Raw genomic sequence first — 24729 nt, 5'->3', positions numbered from 1 at the left:
TGGACCCAGCACCAAATTTGTGGCACACTTCTGGCCATCGGTCTCCAGTCTGGAAAGCAACCTTCCACCACCACCCTTTGTCTTCTTTGCTCAAGCCAGTTCTGAATCCAAATAGCTGGTTCTCCCTGTATTGTATTGTTGAGTTCAGCATTTTAAAAGTGAGGTTTAGTCAAGTGGGAGGATGATAATGTGAAATTTAAGCCTTGCTTATTGTTAATCATTGATTTTATAATAGTAGTAATTAATTTAAATTATTTTCATTATGTTGCTAACAATTGTGCTGCCACTGTGTCATACAGAGGGATCTGGAGATGCTGCGAATTCCTTAACAGTTCTTCAAAAAAGAGTGAAGAGACAAGAAAATCTCCTACAGCGTTGCAAGGAGATGATTCATGCGCACAAAGAACGTTGCACCCAGATGACTAGTGAAAAGGAAGCCCTTCAAGAGCAACTGGATGAACGCTATCAGGAGCTGGAAAAAATAAAGGTGAATGCACAGATGAACGGAGCTTTGTTTTGTGATGGATTCTCATTATATTCCCACAATACATACTGAAAGGACTTGAAGTCCAGATGCTGTTGAATGTTTGATACTTGGTTCAGAACTGAAGTTAGTTTGTTTTCCAAAAAAGACTATACTAATGGTGTGTCCTTTGTACAAGCCGAGTTTTTGGGCAGTCAGATCACACATAATTAGAAGATATCATTTAATGCAAACAAATTTCCAACTGTTCAGAGTTCCTTTTGACTTTTTGTTTCCTTTCTTCACACTGACTGACAAATACCAAAGTAAACTTTACTACTATGCTACTGCCTTGCACCTCGAAACATCTTTTTGCCATCCAGAGCTGGTTAGCTCCTTGAGAAAAACTACTAGTTTGCAGATTGTACTTTTAAAGTATTGTTTCTCAAAAGATTATGACACCAGAAAAGGAGGCCATTTGACTCGACAGGTCCATGCTACCACTCTGTAAAGCAATCAGTATGGCAGTCCCAGTCTCATTTCTGCAGCACTGGAAGTTTAATTTCAAGTGTCTATCCAATTTTGTTTTGGAATTATTCCTTGTTTCTACTTCCTTTGCCCCCTTAGGCAGACATTTCGAGGTCAATGCTATTTATTGCATAAAAGAAAGATCTTCTGCATACCTGTCCTGCACCATTCGCCCAAATCCTTAAATTTGTGTTCCTTAGATTTTAGGCAATCATTGCATGATAACTGGAACAACTTTTCTCGGTCTAAGTTATTCAATCCTAAACACCTCTAACAAATTTTCTCTCCATCTCCTTTGCTGCAGAAGCAGTCCTAGATTCTCTAGCTTAACCTTGCAGCTCAATTCCCTTGTAACAGGAGCCATTCTGGTAAATTTGTGCCCCTTGCAATGATTCTCCTAGTCTTTCTAAAGTGCAGTGACCAGAAATGGAGGCAAAACCTGGTTAATCTGAGCTTTCTAAAAGTATAGCACGACCTCAGTACATCTACTTAGGAAACCCAAAATTCCATATGTTGTGCTAACTCCTCTGTTAACGTGTCCTGCTAAGTTCAGTAATGGATGCACATGATCCACTTATTTTCGGGCTTTTCATGGAATGTCAACTTCAAAGAGTATAGAAAAATATATATTTTAGAATTCGGCAGGTTCAAATGTCATCTTTTAATGAAAACCAGTTGCTAAAATTTTGAGGAAATGAAGCAAACATTATTTGTATACTAGGTTCTTAGAGTCATTTTGATGTTCAGCTTGATCTACATCCAAATTCTGACATTGTTTAGTGTATCCTTCTGATAGTTCAGAGGGATTGAAAAAAATGTTTTTTTTTCATTATGACTGAATACCGTGACTGGAGCTATGCTGAAAGCGACAAGCACAGCAGATGGTCACCAAATCACTCTGGCCCTGCATTGGAAAGGGGAACAATCCTAATATATGAATTTAATCATGACCTCAATCAGATCCTTGCACTGCACATCAAGAAGATGTCTTTGGAAGGTGTGCGCTGTAGGTTGAATAAAATGATCTTAAATTAAGAGGGCAGGTTGCGTAGGTATTAGTTTCCATTCCCTCGAGTATCAAAGATTTAAGGAATTGAGGCACTTTAAGATGTGTAAAGGATCTGACGGAGCAGATAACAAGACACTCTTGTCTTCCAATAGGTGAGCCCAAAGTAAAGGGGCACAACCTAGAAATTAGGGAACTTTTTGGAGCTCACATCAGGCAACACCCGTTCACACAAAGGCAGTGTGGATCTGAAACTCCTGCAAAGTTATTGCAGTTAGCTTAATTGAAAACATCAAAGCTGGAGTTAGTAGATTTTTGCTCTGAAAGCATATTAAGGAATGTGGAAATTGTAGTAACTGGAATTAAGATCAATGTGAACTAAATGAAGGGGCAAACCATCTGATGGAACCGAATCGGTGCTGCTCAATTTCATGTAGGGGAGTGTTCAGAACTGAAGTGTTATTTAACATGATTTTGAAAATAATTAAAATACCTTCCATCTTTGGTTCTAAAACTTTGTTGAGATAAAGACTTCATTCCAACATCCTTTTTAAGTAATTATTTTATGTCTGTCCCTCAGTCTCACTACTTCAAAATATTGTTGACCCCTATCTTCCATTGAAAGAGAATGATATGGCACATTGTGTCTTGAGCTCAATCAGTAATTGTTTTACCTCTTTTTATTAAATTTAATGTTTGTAACTTTCTGTTCCCACTTCTACTGAATTTAGCACCGTCAGGATGCACAGATATTTATCTGTCTGCTAAGTCAGTTAGAAAAATAGTGAAAAGGTGAAGCCCCAGAACAAATCCCTGGAGGAGAGCGCAATATGCTTCTTGACAATTTGGGTACATAGCTTTTTTTTTTGGTCTTTCCTTTTCGAACTAGTTGCCTACCCATGCCAACAGCTGTCTCCAATTCAATGCGCACATTTTAGTTAAGAGCACAGTACTGTGGGTGCTGGAGCTCTGAAATGGAAGAAGTACTGAAGAAAATCAGAATCTGGCAGCATCTGTGGAATTTAAAAAAAAATCATGTTTAGTCCAGTCTGACTCTTTCTTGGAAAACCCCACATTTTAGTTAAGTCTTTAAACCTGCTCCTCATTTTAGGCACAGAACAATTAACTATGAAATGCTTTTTATCAGTCCATATAAATAACGATAATTCATATCCCTAAACTATTTGTTACCACACTTAAAAAGTTATTTACGTTTCTTAGCCATGTTTTAATCAAAAACAAATCATCCTGATTCTTGCTGATTAGCTCATTTTTAATTAATTTGTTAAATTCTGTTCTGAATGACAAATTCTCTTCACTTCCTCACAAAAGAATACTGGGTTTAAATTTTTTTTCTCCATCTTTCTTAAATTATCATTATCACTTAACTAGTATCAAATCCAAGGACAAATTCCTGACCCAAGAGAACTTGGGAAGATTGTGTTTAAAATATCTACAACTTCTCACCCACTCCTTTAACACTCTTGTATGGAAACCATCATGTCCCGGAGATTTGTTTATCTTTAGTCTTATTAGGTTTTTTTATCATTACTTCTTAAAACTTGCATTTGATTTAATAAGTTCCTTTTTAATTTTCATGTCCTCAACCCTTTATCAGCAACTCCTCATCGGAAAACAACACAGAAGCACTGATTAGCAAGCCTTCCATTTCCTGATTTTTTTTTTCAAGGACATAACAGCCTTTAAGGGGCTTTCATTTGCTGTAGTCACCCTGTTGGCTTGCATGAAAAATCTTTTGTGTTCGCAGTCATATCCCTTGCACGATGTTTCTAATTCCCTATCCATTGTTTTCAGTCTTTTTCCTTATATATATGTATGTTCCTTTGGTGCTCTGAACGTCTTTTCTAATCCACCAGATCCTTCTGATTTTTGCTTTAATGAAAGACTTGTCTTACAGCTGTATTCCAGTAGCAGAACTTGGTATTGGGCTAAAAGCAGCGCCATAAACAAGAGAGTTTGGGGGCACAGCCTGTTAAGTTAGCCCTTATTGGGTCAGGAAGGAAGTGGGTGAAGAGGAACAAAAACAAAGTTGCTGGAAAGCTCAGCAGGTCTGGCAACATCTGTGAAGGAGAAAACAGAGTTGATGCTCTGGGTCCGGTGACCCTTCTCGGATCCGAAACGTTAACTCTGTTTGCTCCTTCACAGATGCTGCCAGACCTGCTGAGCTTTCCAGTAACTTTGTTTTTGTTCCTGATTCACAGCATCCGCAGTTCTTTTGGTTTTTATTTAGTGGGTGAGGAAGGTTGGGAGGCCAAACCGGAAGGCTTAAAAAGAGTGAAAAAGTTTGAGTGGGAGGTGGAGAACTAGATGTGCACCAAGCAGCTTCCACGTCCCACCCCCCCAAAAAAAATAGGATGCAGCTGTACTTTCTATCTTTGAAGTAGAATGCCCATTTCTGTCTGTCTGTCTGCCGATGTCATCTGCCTGTGGTGTGGGCCGTGTACAATCTGAAGAAGAAACCAACTGCTGGAGAAATTCAACAGGTGTGATAGACTTGTGGAAAGACAAACAAAGTTTAATGTTTTGAGTCCCATGATTCTTCCTCAGAATTCTGCAGTTCCAAAGAAGTGTCATCTTACTCAAAACTTTAACTGTTTCTCTCTTTGTAGATGCTGAAAGACCTGCTGAGTTTTGCCAACACTTGGTGTTTTATTTTCAGATCACTAGCATCTGCAGTGTTTTGGTTTTGTATTATTTCATTATCCAGTGAATTGGTTTGGATAGCTGGCACAATTGACCTGTATCTATGTATTTTTAAAATTTATTTTTGAAGAATCAGCTGCCACATTTTGGCAACATCATAGAGGTCGGCTGCAAGGTGCTAGGTTCTTCACTGCTCATGCATATTTCCCTGAGCACCAGAAAGTGCCTAGTGGTTTTACTGTGATATCTAGTTCCATTAGTCCTATTCTTTGGTTTATCTTTATAGTCCTGATCCATGAGTCATGTATTTTTAAAACTTTTCTGTAGTACTTGTTAACTGCTTTGTTAAAATCCACATAGATAATGTTTGTTGCATTCTCTCTTCTGACTTCTCTGGTCCTCATCAGAAAAGAATTTTGAGTAGTCGGACATTATGGGAAGCTAGTTTAGTATATGATATAAAAGAAATGAATGTGCTGATATAGTTAGACATTGTAGGTAGGAAGTAGCTTGTGAGGCATAAAACATTGGCATGGGCCAGTTGGTTGAATTCCCTGTTTCTATGCTGTAAGTTCTGTCCTGTTCAATAGGGACATGAGATGGAGAGTGCCTTTTCATACTGTTTATTTTCTTCAGGATCTACACACCGCTGAAAAAACAAAGCTAATCACTCAGCTCCGAGATGCAAAGAATTTAATTGAACAGTTGGAACAAGATAAGGTGAGTGGCATGCTGTTTTGTCAAAAACTGCCGGAAAGCAGAAGCAGCTAAATTTTGAATGTTACGATTGCTGCAGAACTGACCCAGTCTGTAGTTCAACTGCACAGTAAGATGAAATGGTCAAATTAGCCCTGTGAAGTGCATCGATTCTGCTAGCACACAATATTACACTGTTGCTACTGTAGTTTCAGTGATGGCTATGAATAACTTTCTTAAATGTGGATTAGTAAGAGTGCAAGTTCCATTGCATACAGATACATTTTTTTGGTAAATTCCAAAGTGCATTTTTTCTGAAACGTACTATTACACTTGCTGGAAATCTGAAAACTAATTCACAGAAAGTTGACAATGTTCCACCATTCAGGCAGAACCTGTGGAAAAAAACAGTTCTCTTTACACTGTTTAAGATTCTGTGTCTGAATTTTAATTCCCCTCTGATCTACATTGCTGTATCTCACAAATGTTACATGGCGTTGTGTTGAATGTCCTATGAAAGTCAGTGTACAGCACAGCAATCCTATTGATGCTTTCTTTTACCCCTTTGAAAATCACCAGCATGTTAGTTAAATATAGTTTCCTTCTTAGAAATCAACGCTGACACTTATTAATCAACCCACCTTTTCCCTACAACTCTTAACTCTACCTTCAAAAATAATCCCTTGAAATTAACGTGAAGTTAAACTAGTTGATCTGTAATTGTCAGCTAATCCTTATAAACTTTTTTGAACAAGGGTGTAATGCTTTCATTAGCCCTCTGGCAACTTGCTTGCATTTGGGGAAGACTGAAAGATTACAACCAGTGTGTCTGTAATTTCAACTCTCACTTCCTTCAACCTAAAGAAGGAATAAGACTCCAAAAGCTTGAGTTTACAAATAAACCTGTTGCACTGTAACCTGGTGTCATGTGATTTCTGACTTTGTCCACCCCAGTCCAACAGCAGCACCTCCACACCATGTTCAACATCTTGGTACCTTCTCAGCCCTGGTATCTTGTCTACTTTATGCTATTCTATTCAACACTTCCTCCTCATCAGTCTTGAACCTTTCTGGTCATGATGTGGAGGTGCAGGTGTTGGACTGAGATAGACGAGGTCAAAAATCACGCAACACCAGATTATAGTCCGACAGGTTTATTTGAAAACACCAGCTTTCGAAGATCTACTCCTTCCTTGGGTGTAATATCTAACCTGGTGTTGTGTGGTTTTTGACCTTATAAACTTTTCTAGTGTCACCATGCCTGGTTAGCATCTGTCTTCATGATAAAGAGAGATGAAAAGTATTAACTTAACACCTCACTCGTGTCTCTTGCCTCTAGGTGTAAATCCCCTTTTTAATCTCCAAGGTGCCCTTTTAGTTCTTTTGCTACCTGCTTAGTGTATATGTGCCTGCAGAAGACTTTGAGATTACCCTTTTAATTGGTCATCATTCTTTTCTTATAATCCTTCTTTGCTTCTCTTATGTGTAATTTCACCACCCCTGCCACTGAAAATTCACCCTTTATGCTACTACTGTCCCAGTATGCATTCGGTCAGTCAAAGTTTCCCAATATGATGACTATGAGAAAACACATCCATACAAGGTATTGTCACAACACTGTATTTCCAAATGGCATTCTGTCTGTAATTCCCCAGTCTGTCTTAGTATATTTTATTATATTGACCTGACATAAACTTATTCGTGGTGATTCTTAGGTTAGTCCAAGTGTAGGTTTTTCTTCAAAAATAAAACTGTTTTCTAACTTAGAGCAATTTAAAACAACTCCTAGTAGCACATTCTTAACAACCAATGACTCAAAAGTTGTTTGTGATGCATCTATTGTTTTCAATTTCCTTTCAAACTCAACACAACCGGCTGAACAATATGTCTCTGACTCTCGGTTATAAATTAAACAGCTTCTTAATATGTCTCAAGGTGGATAGAAGTAATATTGGTGAGGCATTGCTCACATTTGAAAAACAGCTTGGATAGTAATAGACTTCAGGGATCTTTCAACGTTTAGGTTCATAAGTGAATCCACTCTCAGGTCTTTAATGAACAGTTCACAGAGGCCAAAGGTAATGTGAAAGCCTTGGAATAAGAACTGTACCTGCAGTCATCTGTTCCAGATTTACGGACATTTTGTGCGTATGACTGCGTTATTTTTCATGAATGCACATTTTTCTGGAAGCAAAGATTTATTTAGCTCGAAATGAATAATAGAGTGCACACTCATTCAAGAAGGGGTGATTACTAAAACCTATCTACCATCCAAACTTGGCCTCAGTGCATATTTGTACCCCCTATAAAGAGATGTTAGTCCTCCCAATGTGAATATATTGACAGCCATTTTTCTTCCTTACTGGACAATTAAGATTGCATTGAAGAATGTGTGCTATCCAAGTCAGCCTGTTGTGAATAAATTCCAGGCTCCCCTTGATAGCCATTATTGTCCCCCATCCCCAATCCCTCGTCTACCATTTTGTGTCACTGTTAAACCCTTCAGGTTTTCCAGGTGATCATGGCACCTTTTTATTTGGCGGTTAATATGCTCAGTTTTCTCCTCAGCCCTTGGCTTTACCACATTGCTGTGCAATGGTATCCATCCATTGTCCACCCTTTGAAGGTGATGTGAAACCTCTCCCACTGGCCCACAGTACATCAGCCCCTCCAGTGGTATATCAGATCCTATGCTTAAATTTAGACTTTGTAGTTATTACCTCAGTGTCTCAATTCCAGACAAGTTTTCCCACATTCCACAATAAAGCATGGACTGCTCCCTGATGAGCAACCTTAACATTGACTGCTCAAATTCCCACAGCCTGACTTGATGCAACCTCAGACTGATGGCGGCTAAGAATCTAGACTGATGCCTCCACATTTCCATAAATAACTTAATCCACACAGATATTACACCAGATCCTCAAGATGTTTAAGAATTATTTAGATGAGCACTTGAAGCACTGTAGCATATAAGGCTCTGAGCCAAGTACGTGAAAATTGATTAAAGTAGGTAGATGGTTGATGTCCAAAACTGGACATGATAGGCTGAAGGGCCTTTTGCATGTAAGTAATCTGTGACTTTAAATATTCTGAGAGACTAAGAGGGTAGATGAACCGTATCAATTTGTTCTGTTTGAGAGGTCTAGGCTTGGGTCTTTGTGTCAGTATTGGAGCCAGATAATTTTGGAATGAAATTGGGAAGCATTTCTTGACATCCTCCAATCAACCTTTTCAGAGATGTTATGCTTCACCTCTGGAGCAGATGGGACTTGAACCTGAACTTCTTAGTTCAGAGGTACTAACGTTGCTGCTGTACTCAAGCCCAGACGGCATTTCAATGCAAGAGGGTGGGCGAAGTTCGAAAATCTCTTCTACAAATGATAGTAGTAGATAAATTATTAATTTTAAACCTGGCAATAATGGATATTTGTTAGCAAATATATTAAAAAATTGCGGCAACGGTAGATCCATCAGTTATGGTCTCATTGAATGGTGGAATATGTTTGAAGGCCTACTGTTTTGCCCATGTTTTTATAATACACTTCTCCCCTGTACACACACTGTCACTTAAAACAGATAACAGAGGACATGAAGCTTCTCTGGAGCTGTTAACTCTGCAAAAACAACATGTTTGCTTCATGAGATGGTAGGAACTGCCATTGCTGGAGAATCTGAGATAATAAGGTGTAGAGCTGGATGAACACAGCAGGCCAAGAGATTGCGGAAGAAGGGCCTAGACCCGAAACATCAGCTTTCCTGCTCCTCTGATGCTGCTTGGCCTGCTGTGTTCATCCAGCTCTACACCTTGTTATCTAACGTTTGCTTCATCATCATTTTTGAAGACAGCAATAATAAACTCTTTAGACCCTTTGCTCCTTATCGTCTGCATGTTGACCTGAGGAATACAATTAACAGATATGGGATCAGCTAACATGGATGTAGGTGACATAGCCTCTCTAAACTCCATCATGACCCCTGTGATTTCAATACTGCCAATCCAAAACCTCATCTGTGATTAGCAATTTCTTCCAACAAAATATTCAGGGATAAAAAAAGAATGCCATCATCTTTGATGGTTGCTACAAGGCCTACGTCTATGTCACTGATTCCATTCCCTTTCCTAGTATGGTCTCAGCCTGAACTAGTCTGTAGGCCCTTCAGTATCCTAGTTGAGCCTGATGAGGCTTCTGACTTAAATTCTTTTCTTCACTGAATTTCTTTCCTATCACCTTTGTACTGGTTAATCTCCAGTCTTACTGTGAGCCTGCTGCTGCCAGAAACCCCGTGTGCCTTGTCACTTGCTGACTGAACCATTCTTAACTGCACCTCCTCTGGGAAGTGATGATATCATCATAATTTCATTGAACTATTTAATCCAGAATCCCTGGCTGAAATTCTGAGGAAAACCAAAGAACCGTGAATGTTGGAAATCATAACTAAAGAAGGCTCACGGCACCTGAGATGTTAACCCTGCTTTCTCTCCACATATGCTTCCTGAGCTGCTGAATTTTTCCAGCAATTTCTGTTTGTTTCAGATATTCTGGGGAGTTCAGTATGATTCCTGCCTTGGCAGATGGTGAAATTTTAATTTCGTAAAAATCTGGAATAAAAAGCCAAAAAAGGGGAGCTGAAATAACCACAGTTTATCTGTTGTTTAAAAGAAAAGTTCAGGAATGCCCTTTACTGAAGGAAATCTGCCGTCTTAACCTGGTCTGATCCACTTGTGACTTTGTCCTACCATAGTGTGGTTTGCTTTTCACTGCTTTCTGGACAGCTAGGATTGGGCAATAAATGCTGGCCTGGCCACTGACACCAAAATCTGTGACCAAATATAATTCCAAAGCCTTTTTGTGCAGCTGCCCAGCATTACCCTTGTAAACCTCAACACATCTAAATTCTGTTTGTCCAGTCCTGCGTCACATTCAGCATTTCATATTCTTCAGGTTTCCATGAACTTTTCAGAGAGCTAAATCAGTAATTATGATAGAATCTAAAATGGATTAACTTTTATGAAAGAGTTGCAGTTTTGTAATGCAGATTTTTCTTTGTTACTTAAAAAAAAGGCATTCTGTAACACAAAATTAATATTTCAGGGCATTTTTTAGTAATTATGGAATTAGTACAAAGTAAATTAGTTAAAAACCCAATTGCACCTCACTAAAATGGTGTGCCTTTTTAAAGGGTGCTTAGAGAGACTTCAACAGTGGAAATTCGCATCCATTTTGTTGATTTCTATCACTTGCAATCTGAAGTATCTTTGGATGTTAAATTTATTATACCAGCCACAAGGCAGACTACTGATGAGCTTTTAAATTACTGCTGGTTTTGGTAGAAATCTGAGTTCTACAAGTTCTTATTTGTCAGTACGTTCCTATTCGGCGAGCTGCTGATAGAGTCAAGTTGTTCCCAACTGATTTTCCCCCTTGTTAATTCCCTCAATTTGAAAGAAATCTTCGAAAGAAAAGAGAAGATTTCATGGATAAGAAGAAACTTGGAGATGGTAATTGCCTTGTAAAAGACAACCCGAAGGACTAATAAGTGGCTTGGTATGAGCAAAGCCGACAAAAGTTGAAACAAGAAGAGGTTTGTGAGAAGAATAAACATCAGCATAGATCATTTGATCTGAAGGGCCTATTTTAGTGCCTTTTGCAAGAAAAATTTTAAAATGTTGATAAATTACAGGGAATGGTGATCGCAGAGACAAAACGGCAAATGCATGAAACATTGGAGATGAAGGAAGAGGAAATCTCTCAACTTCGTGCCAAAATTCAGCAGTTCACTGGACAACGTGAAGAGCTGCTTGAACAGAAAGAGAAGTCTGACAAAGCTGGTAAGCAGTTCCTGCTCTGTTCTATATTATCTGATTTATTTTGTTTTGCTTTCTTTAGTCAGTATCTCTCTAAACTCAGTTACAATCAATAAAATGAGAATATAAATTCAGATTCAGCTAGGAGACAAAGAAAGCGAGTCAGATTCAGGCCGATGTTTTATCAAGAAGTTACCAAGCATACTTTAGACATGAACTAAAATCTGTGACCTTTGAGCTTAGATTGTTTATTTCCACCAGTTTTATGCTATGCTAATACTGTGTGCATTAGTCCATATTGCATATTTTAACTGCTCTGCAATTCTTCATGTGCATACTGTAATTCCCAGTAGTAGGCAGAAGGAACATTTTCACTAATTGATTGTAGTGTTTCTTCAACTTGATACTGAATGCCTGGTTCTGCATGCATTTAAGTATTAGTTTGTTGCAAACATTTCATGCTTGCAAATGGGATCTCTCCACTTCCATTAACTTTGTTTGGTTGTCACTAATTTCTTTGGCGTTTCTCTGCTGGTTGTGATTTGTAATTGACAGTTCTAAAGGATGAGGACTGAATATTTTAATGATCATCCAGATCATCGACTGTATGTGCAATGACTAATTGTCAACGCATCAAGTTTCATAAATAAGTGCTTAGCTTTTATTTGCCACGATAGTGAAATGAGATAGTTGGGTGCATTATTCCCAGTACTATACTTAAATCTTTTCTGGTGTCAGAGACTGAATTTGGTTGAATTTGATTATTAACCTGTATTCTATAAATGAGGGTTATCACTGTGGGTCGGGTGAGGATTAGGTGCTCTGCGCACTTTCTTCATGATCAAGTTTGACCAGTTTTCCTGCATGTTTAGTGAGAAGATAGTTCACAGTCTGTCCATTAGTGCTGTTCTATTACGATAAGTGATGAAGCAGTGCTAAATTTTCTAAAATAATAAAAATACATTTTTGCTCATGTTACTTCTTTGGACATTTTGTTTATGATGAAGAAAAATGAATTGTAGTGTTTATCAACATTCTAGGGGTGACCATAGACCAGAAACCGAACTGGATCATTCATAACTTAGGTAGCAGGCTAAAGGCTAGGAATTTTAAAATGAGTAATTCACCTGCAGTCTCATCAGTGCCTTTGCACTAACTAATTTCTACTTGCCTTATCTGGGGACAGCTCTAACAACAATCAGAAGCTCAGCACCATCTTGGGCAAAGTAACCCAGTTGATGACGTCCATCCACCATTCAAATAGTCACTGTCTTCACCATTGATGCACAACCACAATAATGTGTGCTGTCCACAATACCGTGCATTGTCCACAATACCGTGCATTGTCCACAATACCGTGCATTGTCCACAATACCGTGCATTGTCCACAATAGCGTGCATTGTCCACAATACCGTGCATTGTCCACAATACCGTGCATTGTCCACAATAGCGTGCATTGTCCACAATACCGTGCATTGTCCACAATACCGTGCATTGTCCACAATACCGTGCATTGTCCACAATAGCGTGCATTGTCCACAATACCGTGCATTGTCCACAATAGCGTGCATTGTCCACAATAGCGTGCATTGTCCACAATAGCGTGCATTGTCCACAATAGCGTGCATTGTCCACAATAGCGTGCATTGTCCACAATACCGTGCATTGTCCACAATAGCGTGCATTGTCCACAATAGCGTGCATTGTCCACAATACCGTGCATTGTCCACAATACCGTGCATTGTCCACAATACCGTGCATTGTCCACAATAGCGTGCACTGCCCACGGAATGCATTGCAGGAGCTCACCAAGTGCTTTCGCTGACCTTCCAAACCTGTGACCTCCATCACTTGGATCCACATGACTAGCAAATTCATGGGAGCACAACTGATGAAAAACACGCCATCCTAACTTGAGACGTATTGCTGGTTCTCAAAAACCTGGAGTTCCTTTCCTGAGAGCACTGTTGTTTACCTTTACATCATGATCTACAGTGGTTCAGGAAAGTGCCTCACTACCATCTGCTCACAGGCAGTTATGGATGGGCAGTAAATTATAGCCTACAAAATTTGCAAACGAAAAGACAAAGCCTTGAATGTTTGTTTCTGTTTGTCTGTGGGATGTAGTCACTAGCTAGGCTTTTCAGCCCTCGGCATTTATTGTCAATCTCTAACTGCCTTTGAGAAGTTGATGATGAATTGCCACCCTGTGCTGGTACAGTCCATCAGTGTATGGACACCCACAGTGCCGTTAGGAAGGCATTTCCAGGATTTTGAACCAAGAACACCAAGGGGATGTTGATACAACTGAGCCAGGGGATTGGTGTGACTTGAAGGGCCACTTGAAGGTTGTCGTGTTCCAATGCATCTGCTGCCCCTGTCTTCATAGGTGTTGAAGCCTGGCTTTTTGGAAGGTCCTGTTGAAGGAGCTTTAGTGAATAACTGCAGAGAATCTTAGAGCACATGTTGCTGCCACTACACAGCAGTAGCAGATGAGGCGCCAGTCAAACAAGTTACTTTGACATGGATGGTGTAAAGCTATTTGAACATTATTGAAGCTGCATCCATCCGGGCAGGTGAAAAGTATTATATCACTATCCTGATATACATTTTACATGGTGAATAGGCACTGGGGTTGGGGGGTGTTGGGTGAGACAAAAGGTGCTATAGAGTTCCTACTCTGTGCCCTGCTGTTGTAACAATGTTATTGATATGACTGGTCCAGTTCAGTTTCTGGTGAATGGTATTCACCAAAATGCCGATCACTGGGAATTAAATGATGGCACTGATTAGGTTGTTTGTTTGAGATATTGATTACTTGGCCCTTCTGTGGCGCAACTACTATTTGCCACTGATCAGCTCAAGACTGAATCTTGTCTAGGTGGTGCTGCACTTAGAATCTGAGGAGTCATGAATAGTGCTAAATCTGGCGCAGTCATCAGCGAACATCTCCACTTCTGTATTCATGGTGGAGGGAAGTCATTGAAGGATGAGGTGAAGATATTGGACATAACATAGAAGTTGAAAAATGTCCTTGTGCTGCAGTGATAGTGACCCTACCTCTGGACCAGGGGACTCAGGTTCAAATACACCCTGCTGAAGACGTGTGTAAAAACGTCTGAGTAGGTTGATGAGAAAAAAATCCCGTCTTGAAAATGAATAACCGACAGCGACCACCATCTTCCTCTCTGCTCACTATTACTTCAAGCAGCAGAGCTTCCACTGTGTTTTATTAACTTCATATTTGCTTGAGCTCCCTGATGTTGCATTGGTTGAATGTTGCCTTTCTGTCAAGGGTAGTCACTTTGATCTTATCTCTGGACTTGAGCTCCTTTATTGACATTTTAGATGTTGCGATAATGAAGTCATGCACCGAGTCTCACTAGTGTAACCCAAACTGAGTGTCAGGGAGTAGGTTATTCCTTTGTAATTGCCTCATGATAGTACTGTCGGCCACCCACTCTATCACTGTGCTGATAATAGAGAGTGAACAGATTGGTAATTAGCCAGGTTGGATTTGCCCTGCTTTTCATGTACAGGATATTCACTAGCAAGTTTTCACCTTGTTAGGGAGATGCTATTATTGTGGCTACATTCGTTGCTGGCTGTGATGTGCAGGTCTTATGTACTGTTCCTAGAATGTTGTCAGAGCTCATAACACTTGCATTATTCATTGCCTTCAACCTTTTCTTGATAATGTGGAGTAATAAAGTTTGAAGGCTGGGATCTGTGATGTTGGGAACGTCAGGAGCAGGTTGAGACAAATATTTCACCAAGCACTTCTGACTGAAGATGAATGCAATATTTCAGCTTTGTCTTTTTCATTTTTGTGCTGGGCTTCCTAATGATAGATTGTGGGGATATTTGTCAAGACAATGATTCCTGTTATTTGTTTACTTGTCCACCACCCATGAGTTGATGTAGCAGGACTGCAGAGCTTAGATCTGATCCATTGGCTGTGGAGCTGCAAAATCCTGGGTGTTACATGTTCGTTCTGCTGTTTGGCATTCAAGTCACCCTGTGTTTTTATTTCACTTGATTAAAACTTCATTTTTAGTTATGTGTTGTTCTGCTTCTGCCACACACTCCTGCACTGTTCTTTGAACCATGGTTGATTGTATGGCATGATGGAAATGGTAGAAGAGTACAGACTCGTCAGTGGGGAGGGAGGTTGTGGTAATGGTATTCAGAAAAATATTTTCTTGTTTGACCTGATGCCATGAAACTCCACTGGAGCCAATTTGTTAACTCTCAAAGCAACTAGTTCCTAATTATACACCACTGTGCTGTCACTTAATGACAGTCCTGAGTCAATCACGCTCTCAAATAGGCAGGCAAGCTAATTCATTTCATAACACCAGCACATGGAGTTATAAAATCAATGAAACTTGACAAATCACCTAGTGTGGAACTAGAAACCAGAAATCTTTCAGGTGCACCATATGAATTGGTCCCTGATAAATCTCTGTCCTGACACTGGGGACTTGTGTTAAAGTTGTAACAGTTGTCCCAACTTCTAAGCAAGCAACAGCCTTCCATAATCCAAACACCAAATTGTACTTTCCAGCAAATGCTCACCTGCAAGACACAGTCATCACAAGTCATGGATTTTGTATTTTGTTGGAAGTAAGTGGCCCTGGGAGTCCACTCCAGACTCCAGTGCGTCCAGTAAGCCGAATGATGACATGTCAGACATGGGCATATTCTGCTCATCATCTACCACCTTCCCTCAGATGACTGGCCTTGATCATCATCAAAAGTAGTGGAAGCTTTGATTGACAGGTGCCTTTTAAACAATAAGACACTTAGTGTAACACAGTTTGAATTCCATTAGAGCCACACAGCTCTTGAATCAGGACAGCCTTGTCTAAAAATGTACAACAGAAATGAATTTCAAGTGTTATGAGAGTGACCACCTGGTCATCAAGGTACCATTTTCCAAGTGTGACATCAAAGAGAAGTGACAGAATTAAAGTCAATTAGAATCAGTTGAAATCCCTTCAAGGGCTGGAGTTATACTTAACATAAAAGAAGACGGTTGTGGTTGCTGGAGCTCAATCATCTCACTCCAAAGACATTGCCGGTATGTCCTTCAGGTTGTATCCTCAGCCCACTCAGCTTCACCTGCTTCACTGCTGGCTGGCCTTCCATCAGAAGTGGGGATACATGCTGACAACTGCACAGTGTTCAGTACCGTTTGCAACTTCCTGGACAGGTGCTCCTATTCAGCAAGATTTGCTTAGATTTGATCTACTACTTTGATGTGTCCTGAGTTACAATGAAAAGTTTGACATGCTTTTCAGGCAGATTGTACTTTATAAGTGCATCAGGGTAACAGAACAGATTGCAGCATACAATATTACAGCTGTCGAGAGGTGCAGAGACAGATCGACATTAACATTAAAGAGGTCCATTCAAAAAGAACATGAACAACGTTCAGGCTTGTGCTGATTCATGCCAAGTAGTTGCCAGCAGTGACTGTCTCTAATGAGAGAAACTTACCACCTCCCTTTGATGTTTAATTACATATATGCCCTTGAATCTCTCTATCAATATTCTGGAAGTTACCTTGGTTCAGAAGTCTAACTGAACCAGTCATGTAATAACTTTGAGGGGATAGATTTAAGAAGGACCTGAGGCAACATCTTCACACAGACAGTGGTACGTATGTGGAATGGGCTGCCAGAGAAAGTGGTTGAGGCAGGTACAATAGCAATATTTTAAAAATATTTGGACAAGTACATAGATGAGAACAGTTTAGAAGAATATGGACCAAGTGCAGGCAATTGGAACTAGCTGAGAGGGCACCATGGTCAACATGGACCAGTTTGGCCGAAAGGCCTGTTTGCATGCTGTATTCCTTTCTGACTCTATAACTGTGAGTACAAGACCAGGTCAGAGACCAGGAATCGGCAGCGATTAATTCTCATGACTGCTGAAAAATGGTACACAATCTAAAGACCTCAAATTAAGATTATGATAGAATGCACTTGTCTGGATGAGCTCCAGCAATACTGAAGAAACTTAACACCACTGAGAACTAAATAGCTCACTTGAACATACTCCATTCATCACATTAACACTCACTGCATCCACAACTTTGAACCATGTGCAGTATCTGCAATGTACACTGCATGAAATTGCTGAGGAGATAGTAGGAACAGCAGATGCTGGAGAATGTGAGGTAACAAGGTGCAGAACTGGATGAACACTGCAAGCCGAGGAGCAGGAAAGCTGATGTTTCAGTCCTAGACCCTTCTTCAAAAATGGGGGAGGGAAGGGGGTGTTTTGAAATAAACAGGGAGAGGGGGACAGGCAGATAGATGATGGATAGAGGAGAAGATGGGTGGAGAGGAGACAGACAGGTCAAAGAAGCAGGGATGGTGCCAGTAAAGCTGAGAGCAGTTAGGGAGGGGATAGGTCAGCCCAGGGAGGATGGACAGGTCAAAGAGGTGGGATGAGGCTACTAGGTAGGAGATGGGGATGGAACTTGAGTGGTAACAGGGGATAGGTCAGAGGAAGGACAGGTTAGGTGGGCGGGGATAGGCTGGGCTGGTTTTGGAATGCGGTTGAGGGAGGGGAGATTTTGAAGCTTGAGAAGCTAGAATACTACACCTCTCACCCACCTTCCGACAAAAATGCCATCCCCTATTCTCAGTTCCTTCGCCTCTGCCGCCTCTGGTCCCAGGATGAGGCATTCCACTCCCGAACATCTCAGATGTCCTCGTTTTTCAAGGACCAAAACCACCCCCTCTCAGTTGTCGAGAATGCCCTCGACCGTGCCTTCTGCATTTCCCGCAACTCATCCCTCATATCCCCTTCGCAGTAACAACCAAAACAGAATCCCCTGCGTCCTCACATAACCCCCACCAACCTTTGGATCTAACGCATTATCATCAGACACTTCCGCCATCTGCAATCTGACCCCACCACCAAACACAATTTTCCATCCCCACCCTTATCTGCCTTCTGGAGGGACCATTCTCCACAGCACTCCCTTGTCTGCTCCACACTCCCCTCCAGCCCCACCGCACCCGGCACTTTTCCCTGCAACCACAGGAAGTGCTCCACCTCCCTCCTCACCCTCATCCCAGGCCCCAAGAAGAATTTCCCCTTTAAGTAGAGGTTCACCTGCATATCTACCAATGTGGTACACTGTATCTGCTGTTCACGTTGTGGCCTCCTCTACATCGGGGAAACCAAGCGGAGGCTTGGGGACTGCTTTACAGAACATCTACGCTTGGTTCTCACTAAACAACTGCACCTCCCAGTCGCTAACCATTTCAACTCTCCCTCCCATTCCTCAGACGATATGTCCATCCTGGGCCTCCTGCACTGCCACAACGATGCCACCCGAAGGTTGCAGGAACAGCAACTCATATTCCGCTTCGGAATCCTGCAGCCCAATGGTATCGATGTGGATTTCACAAGATTCAAAATCCTCCCTCCCCTCAACCGCATCCCAAAACCAGCCCAGCTTGTCTCCGCATCCCTAACCTGTCCTTCCTTCCACCCATCCCCTCCTCCCACCAGAAACCGCACCCCCATTCCCTACCTACTAATCTCATCCCGCCCCCTTGACCTGTCCGTCCTCCCTGGACTGACCTATCCCCTCCCTATCTCCCCACCTACACTCACCTCCACAGGCTCCATCCCCAGCTCTTTGACCTGTCTGTCTCCTCTCCACCTATCTTCTCCTCTATCCATCTTGTATCTGCCTGCCCCGCTCTCCCTATTTATTTCAGAACCTCCATCCCCTCCTGCATCTCTGAAGAAGGGTCTAGGTTTGAAACATCAGCTTTCTTGCTGCTCTCATGCTGCTTGGCCTGCTGTGTTCATCCAGCTCTGCACCTTGTTATCTCAGGAAATCGCTGAGTCTCCCTTGAACAGCACCTTCTAAAGCAGTGACTTCTAAAACATGGAAAGATAAGGACAGCAAACCAATTAGATACTGCCAGCTGCAATTTCTGCTTCAAATCACATCACCCTTACTTGGAACTGTATCTACTGTTCTGTCAAAAAGTTGTAACTCCCTAGCTGTAGTATGGTGTACTCACACCAGATGTACTGGTGATTCAAGAAGTTTTATCATTTCCACCTTCTCTGGGGCAGCTAGAGACTAGAAACAGATGCTGGCCTTGCCAGCGACACACTCATTCTATTAAAGAACTTGTTAAGAAAGCCAATAAAATCTTTGTGTGCAGTTACAATTGTGATTAAATGTTCAGTGTCATTGACTGAAAAACCAGGCAGTAAATATTTGGCAGAATTGATGAACTGCGTTTCATGTTTGTCATTTTTTGATTTTGTTGGTTTATACACTGAACATGTTCATTCAGTATAATTTCCTTGTTTCCATCTTAATGAAATATTAACTAATGAAAATTACAATGTTTTTTTGCTGTAAATTTATAGTACCACTAAAATTGACTAAATTATGCCCAGATTTTGGCGGGGAAAGCAGAATTCCTACTACTGATTGCGGTGCAGTGATACTTTCGAAAAACATGCATTTGTGTGTAGGTAATAAAATGTGAGGCTGGATGAACACAGCAGGCCAAGCAGCATCTCAGGAGCACAAAAGCTGACGTTTCGGGCCTAGGCCCTTCATCAGAGAGGGGGATGGGGAGAGGGAACTGGAATAAATAGGGAGAGAGGGGGAGGCGGACCGAAGATGGAGAGTAAAGAAGATAGGTGGAGAGAGTATAGGTAGGGAGGGGATAGGTCAGTCCAGGGAAGACAGACAGGTCAAGGAGGTGGGATGAGGTTAGTAGGTAGATGGGGGTGCGGCTTGGGGTGGGAGGAAGGGATGGGTGAGAGGAAGAACCGGTTAGGGAGGCAGAGACAGGTTGGACTGGTTTTGGGATGCAGTGGGTGGGGGGGAAGAGCTGGGCTGGTTGTGTGGTGCAGTGGGGGGAGGGGACAAACTGGGCTGGTTTAGGGATGCAGTAGGGGGTGTAATCAATGATGAACATCTTTGTTTATTTGTGTGTAGGTGTTCAGTGAGGTCAGGATCAGGCTTGTCAGAACTTCCTATACCTCAGTGAATAAATAGCCTGTTAACCCTCAGTCTGACTGAAAGTAAGACCAATTGGTGCTAGCATCTGTGAAACTATTTTCAGCCTTCATTGTTAGGAAAAGTATAATACATTTATTTTATGAAATTCATAATTTTGTGACCCATATTCTGACCTTGGGTAGTTGGCATTAGGTTCAACGAAATGGCAATCAGATCCTTACTTACATTTTGATGTATCATGTGCACATTTTACATTACAGCGTTGTTTGTTTTGCTTTGGTAGTTGGGCAAAGTTAGAAATTTTTGTAAACTGTATTCTTAGAAGTTGATAACTTTTGTAAAGGTGGAAGAGTATAGCATTGCATTAAGTATTGCTTAGTGGAACAAATATCAGGTAGCTTATCTTAAAAATAAAGCAATATTAGGTTTTTACTGTTGGTGTTTTTTGAGGTTCATTATGCAGAAATCTTACACAGCGTTTTATTTCTGTACATCCTTGCATGCAAATAAGTGAATTATGGTGCCTTTCCCAAGCCTTGTATGAACAGGACTGGGGTAAGGGCTCTTCTTTCTTACACTCCATAGTGTGTGCACTTGCTCAATAAGTAAGCCCTATGTTTCTCAGGCAATGGATTCAAATCTTGAATGCTCATGGTCCTTTTGATAATTCAAGACAAAAATCAATATTTGTCACGTGATACTGCTTCCAATTATCACTATTTTCAGCACCTATTTCCTAACTAAGTTATTCCAGGCAGTTAAATTAATGCTGATTTTTTTTTAAATTACAAGTATGAAGGACATTTTTGCATTTTCACAAGGTATACAGATGAATAATTGTGCACGTCTGAAAATTTGAGCATGCTTTCTGCAGTCAGATCATTAAGAAAATCTTAGCACCAGAATAGTTGGGTCCTACATGATGAATTGGAATGAAAAACTTAAAATCAGATCATCTCATGTTCCAGTAACCCTTGCTGGAAACAACTGGATAATGCAACACTTAGATTTGTCACAGTGAAAAGATGTAATACTGCATGTGAACTATAGATAATGGATTTCGCTGTAGATTAGGGGTCAGCCTTGAATTGGCTCAATCTGTATGTCTTAACTAGCCAAACTATTGATGACCTCAAATAACTTGGGTTTTTTTTTTACACTTAAAGTGCTTCATATTTTAGTTTTAAAAAAATGACTCCTGACAGATGCTTGTATGAATCAAATGAATCACATGTGTTGTCAAGTCTGTTAGTTCAGCATGCAATTGATGTGCTTCACCGGAGTCATACTCTACCTGGTCAATCTAACAAATTTAGCAAACATAGGACCTCTGAAGCCAATCCCTGTGTCTATCATACAAGTATTAAACTTGTCAAGTAAAAACTAATTAGCATTAGTCTGACTCCTGACAAGACTAATCTTTAACACAAAGCAATTGAATTGTCTGAGATCCATAGATTTAACTTTAAATGGGCTTACATGTGGCTTTGTGATGTTTGTCATTGCTTGCTTCTTTCACCAATATGCCATTGTTAACTGCAAAGAAAAATGCTAATACTTGCTGTGAAACTGACATAATAATTCAGTGCGTATGCATGCTATGCTGTTGTTCACCATTGTCGATAATCTAAGATGAGCAAAATGGACTTAACAGGTACAAGGACCAATTGTGTTTTTCAATAAACAGATTATGCAAAAAAATTGTGGAATATTTCCCAAGAGTAACAAATATTACCATTCGTTTGAAAGCAGACTTAACTAAAATTGTAACTAACGCCTGACCCTTTCACGTTGCACCTCCATGGAAACAGTTTCATTTTAACTCCTGTTAGTGTTCATCCTTGCACATTTTTTGTGATTTATTCTGTGTAGAGTAGCTGTAATTTGACTTTGAACTCTCTTTATACATTTGTGTCGATGTGGCTCTTATTATTTTGTATTGTCTGAGGAAATAATTAGATATATTTTTGTCATTAATGGCAATTATGAATGGGAAATTTTGAAGTTAAATTGTGTAGGCTTGTGCAAAAAGAACTGCTATTTACAATTTCTGCACAAAAATAACCGTATACTGATTAATTGCTCTAAGGTGGAATGAAAGACGTGGCATCATTAGGATTCATGCTGTTCAGATCAGTTGTGGAAATAATATAGAGCAAAGTAAACAGCTTTATTTAAGATACAAGTTTTAGATGTTCTGGACCCTGGAAAGCACTGAAAATCGGAGGGACCTTCGTGTGCATAACCATGGATTCCTGAAGGTAGCAAGGCAGGTAGATTGGGTGGTTAAGAAAGCTATTGGGATACTTGCTTTTGTTGGTCAAGGCATGGAATGCAAAAACAGGGAGGTTACGCTGGAACTGGACAACATACTAGTTAAGCCACAGCTGAAAAGCTGTGTGCACTTGTGGTCACCATATTATTGAAATGTATTATTGCACTAGAGAAGCTGCAATGAATTACAGGGAGCTTGCTTGGGTTGCAGCATCTGAGCCATGATGAAAGATTAGGTCAGTTGGGGTTGTTTTTTGCAGGAGCAATGAAGATTGCAAGGTCTATATGGTTGATGGGCGTAGGGTGGATAGGAAAACACTTTTTCTATGCGGTATTGTTTTGTATTCTTAAATCTAAGAGGAGAACTGGGGTAATTTTTTCAGAGCTATTGAGAGTCTGGAACTCACTGCGTGATAGGATAGTTGAGTCAGAAACACTCAACATGTTAATAGTATTTAGATATTTGTTTGCTTTGTTTTAACCTCCATAGGACTGGAGCCAGAAGGTGCTGTGACTGTAGTCAGATCTTGGTGACTGGTGCAGACAAAATGGGCTGAATGGCTTCCTTCTATGTCACAGAGTTGTACGGCATGGCAACAGACCGCTTGGTCCAACCCATCCTTGCCAACCAAATACCCCAAATTATGCTAGTCTAATGAACATCTGCCATGATTTGGCCCATATTGCCCTGAAACTCCTCCTATTCATGTACCCATTCACATGCCCTTTAAATATTGCAATTGTACCAGTCTCCACCATTTCCTCTGGCAGCTCGTTCCATACATGCAGCACCCTCTGCATGAAAAACTGCTTTTCGGCCCCTTTTATATCTTTCCCTTTTCACCTTCAACCTATCTCCTCTAAGTTTTGATCTTCCCTACCCTTGGCTGTAATCGACTCAGTTCTAATCGAAAGCAGCCAATAAAAGTGTACAGAACCAGGTGATGAATGATAGTTGGGTCTGTTACTTTTACTGTTGCTTTCGAATCAATCATTAACAAACTTTTTTTGTGCGTTTTTTTTAAAACAAAGTTGTGAAGTTGTTCAAGCATTTTGTAGATGTGAGGAAATTCTAGCGTGTTTTCTCAGACATAGCATAAAATGGACATTGAACCAATGAAATAAATTTGGGAGCAATGACCAGATGCTTTGTCAGAATGGTGGATTTTAAGGAGTGGTTTCAGGGGATAGAGAGTAGATGAATTTTGGAGGACCAAAAATAGAAATTCCTGGAAAAACTCGGAAAGTCTGGCAGCATTTGTGGAGAGATATCAGTGTTAACATTTTCAAATCCTGGATCGTTAACTCTGATTTCTTTGCACAGGTGCTGTCAGACCTACTGAGTTTGTTCCAGCACTTTGTTTTTCTTACACATTTCCAAAATCTGCAGTTCTTTAGGTTTGTGCTCGGCATTGAACTCTCATGACTGAAAGGTCAGATGCTGCTGAGTGAAGGAAGAATCAATGTCGGCAAGTTGAGACGCTATAATGAACCTTTTTTGGTTGGAATTGCCCAGTGATAGAGGAGAGAAATCAATGATGAAATTCACAAAGAAGAGCATTTAAAATTTTCAGTTATGTTAAGTTTCAAAGAACATGAACATGATTAAATGAGTTTTAGCTGCAGGAGTTTTAGTACAATGCTGTATTTGAATGAACTGAAATTTATGGGATTGGAAGGTCATCTTGAACTTTATTGGAATCATCAAATATTCAATTCTTCATCATATGTTGAATTGAGATATGAACATCAGTATCTGTATTTCATGGTCTTGTGTTCAAAGAGGTTGGAACAATTTTTCTTTGAAGAACATTATCTGACCCTTTTACCCCCAAAATGTATTTAATAAATGTTATTTTAAAAATTTACCACATTATTTTCTGCACTGCATCAGCTTCTCTTGCAGAGGATACTGATGATTGTATGCAAGAACGTTCAATATTAGGGTAGTACTAACAAGTCCCCATCAAAGCCACAAAACGTGCTAGTTTTGGTTGTACAACCCTATTCCTTCACTGGAGTGTTACATTGCTTCGTCAGAAATACTGTTCTTCAGATGAAGTGTTAAATTCAGAAAAGCTTGCCTATTCTGAACATTTGGGTTAGACCATTACCAATATTTGAAGAAGAACTGTAAGTTCTTCCATCATTTTGGAGAATGTTTCTTCGATGAACATAAATTATCAGTGTATCTTTTATGGTTATCTAATTGCCATTTCTGGGGAAGAATATACAAATAAAGACTAAACTGATACACCCTTTGATTTTT

At 40.3% G+C, this 24729-nt stretch overlaps 1 protein-coding gene across 3 annotated transcripts in view; it reads left to right on the top strand.

The window, feature by feature from the left end:
- golga4 (golgin A4) overlaps positions 1-24729 on the top strand; it is a 160801-nt gene that overhangs the window by 63877 nt on the left and 72195 nt on the right. For all 3 annotated transcript variants that reach the window (XM_048528967.2, XM_048528965.2, XM_048528968.2), the window contains 3 exons: positions 300-487; positions 5298-5381; positions 11043-11190. In XM_048528967.2, the coding sequence (XP_048384924.1) occupies positions 300-487; positions 5298-5381; positions 11043-11190 (420 nt within the window). The remainder of the gene's footprint in view (positions 1-299; positions 488-5297; positions 5382-11042; positions 11191-24729) is intronic.

This window comes from Stegostoma tigrinum, chromosome 5, assembly GCF_030684315.1.
Source record: "Stegostoma tigrinum isolate sSteTig4 chromosome 5, sSteTig4.hap1, whole genome shotgun sequence".
In the NCBI taxonomy this organism is placed as follows: domain Eukaryota; kingdom Metazoa; phylum Chordata; class Chondrichthyes; order Orectolobiformes; family Stegostomatidae; genus Stegostoma; species Stegostoma tigrinum.
Note: the sequence above shows the minus strand (reverse complement) of the source record. Positions and strands in the feature narration are given on the sequence as shown.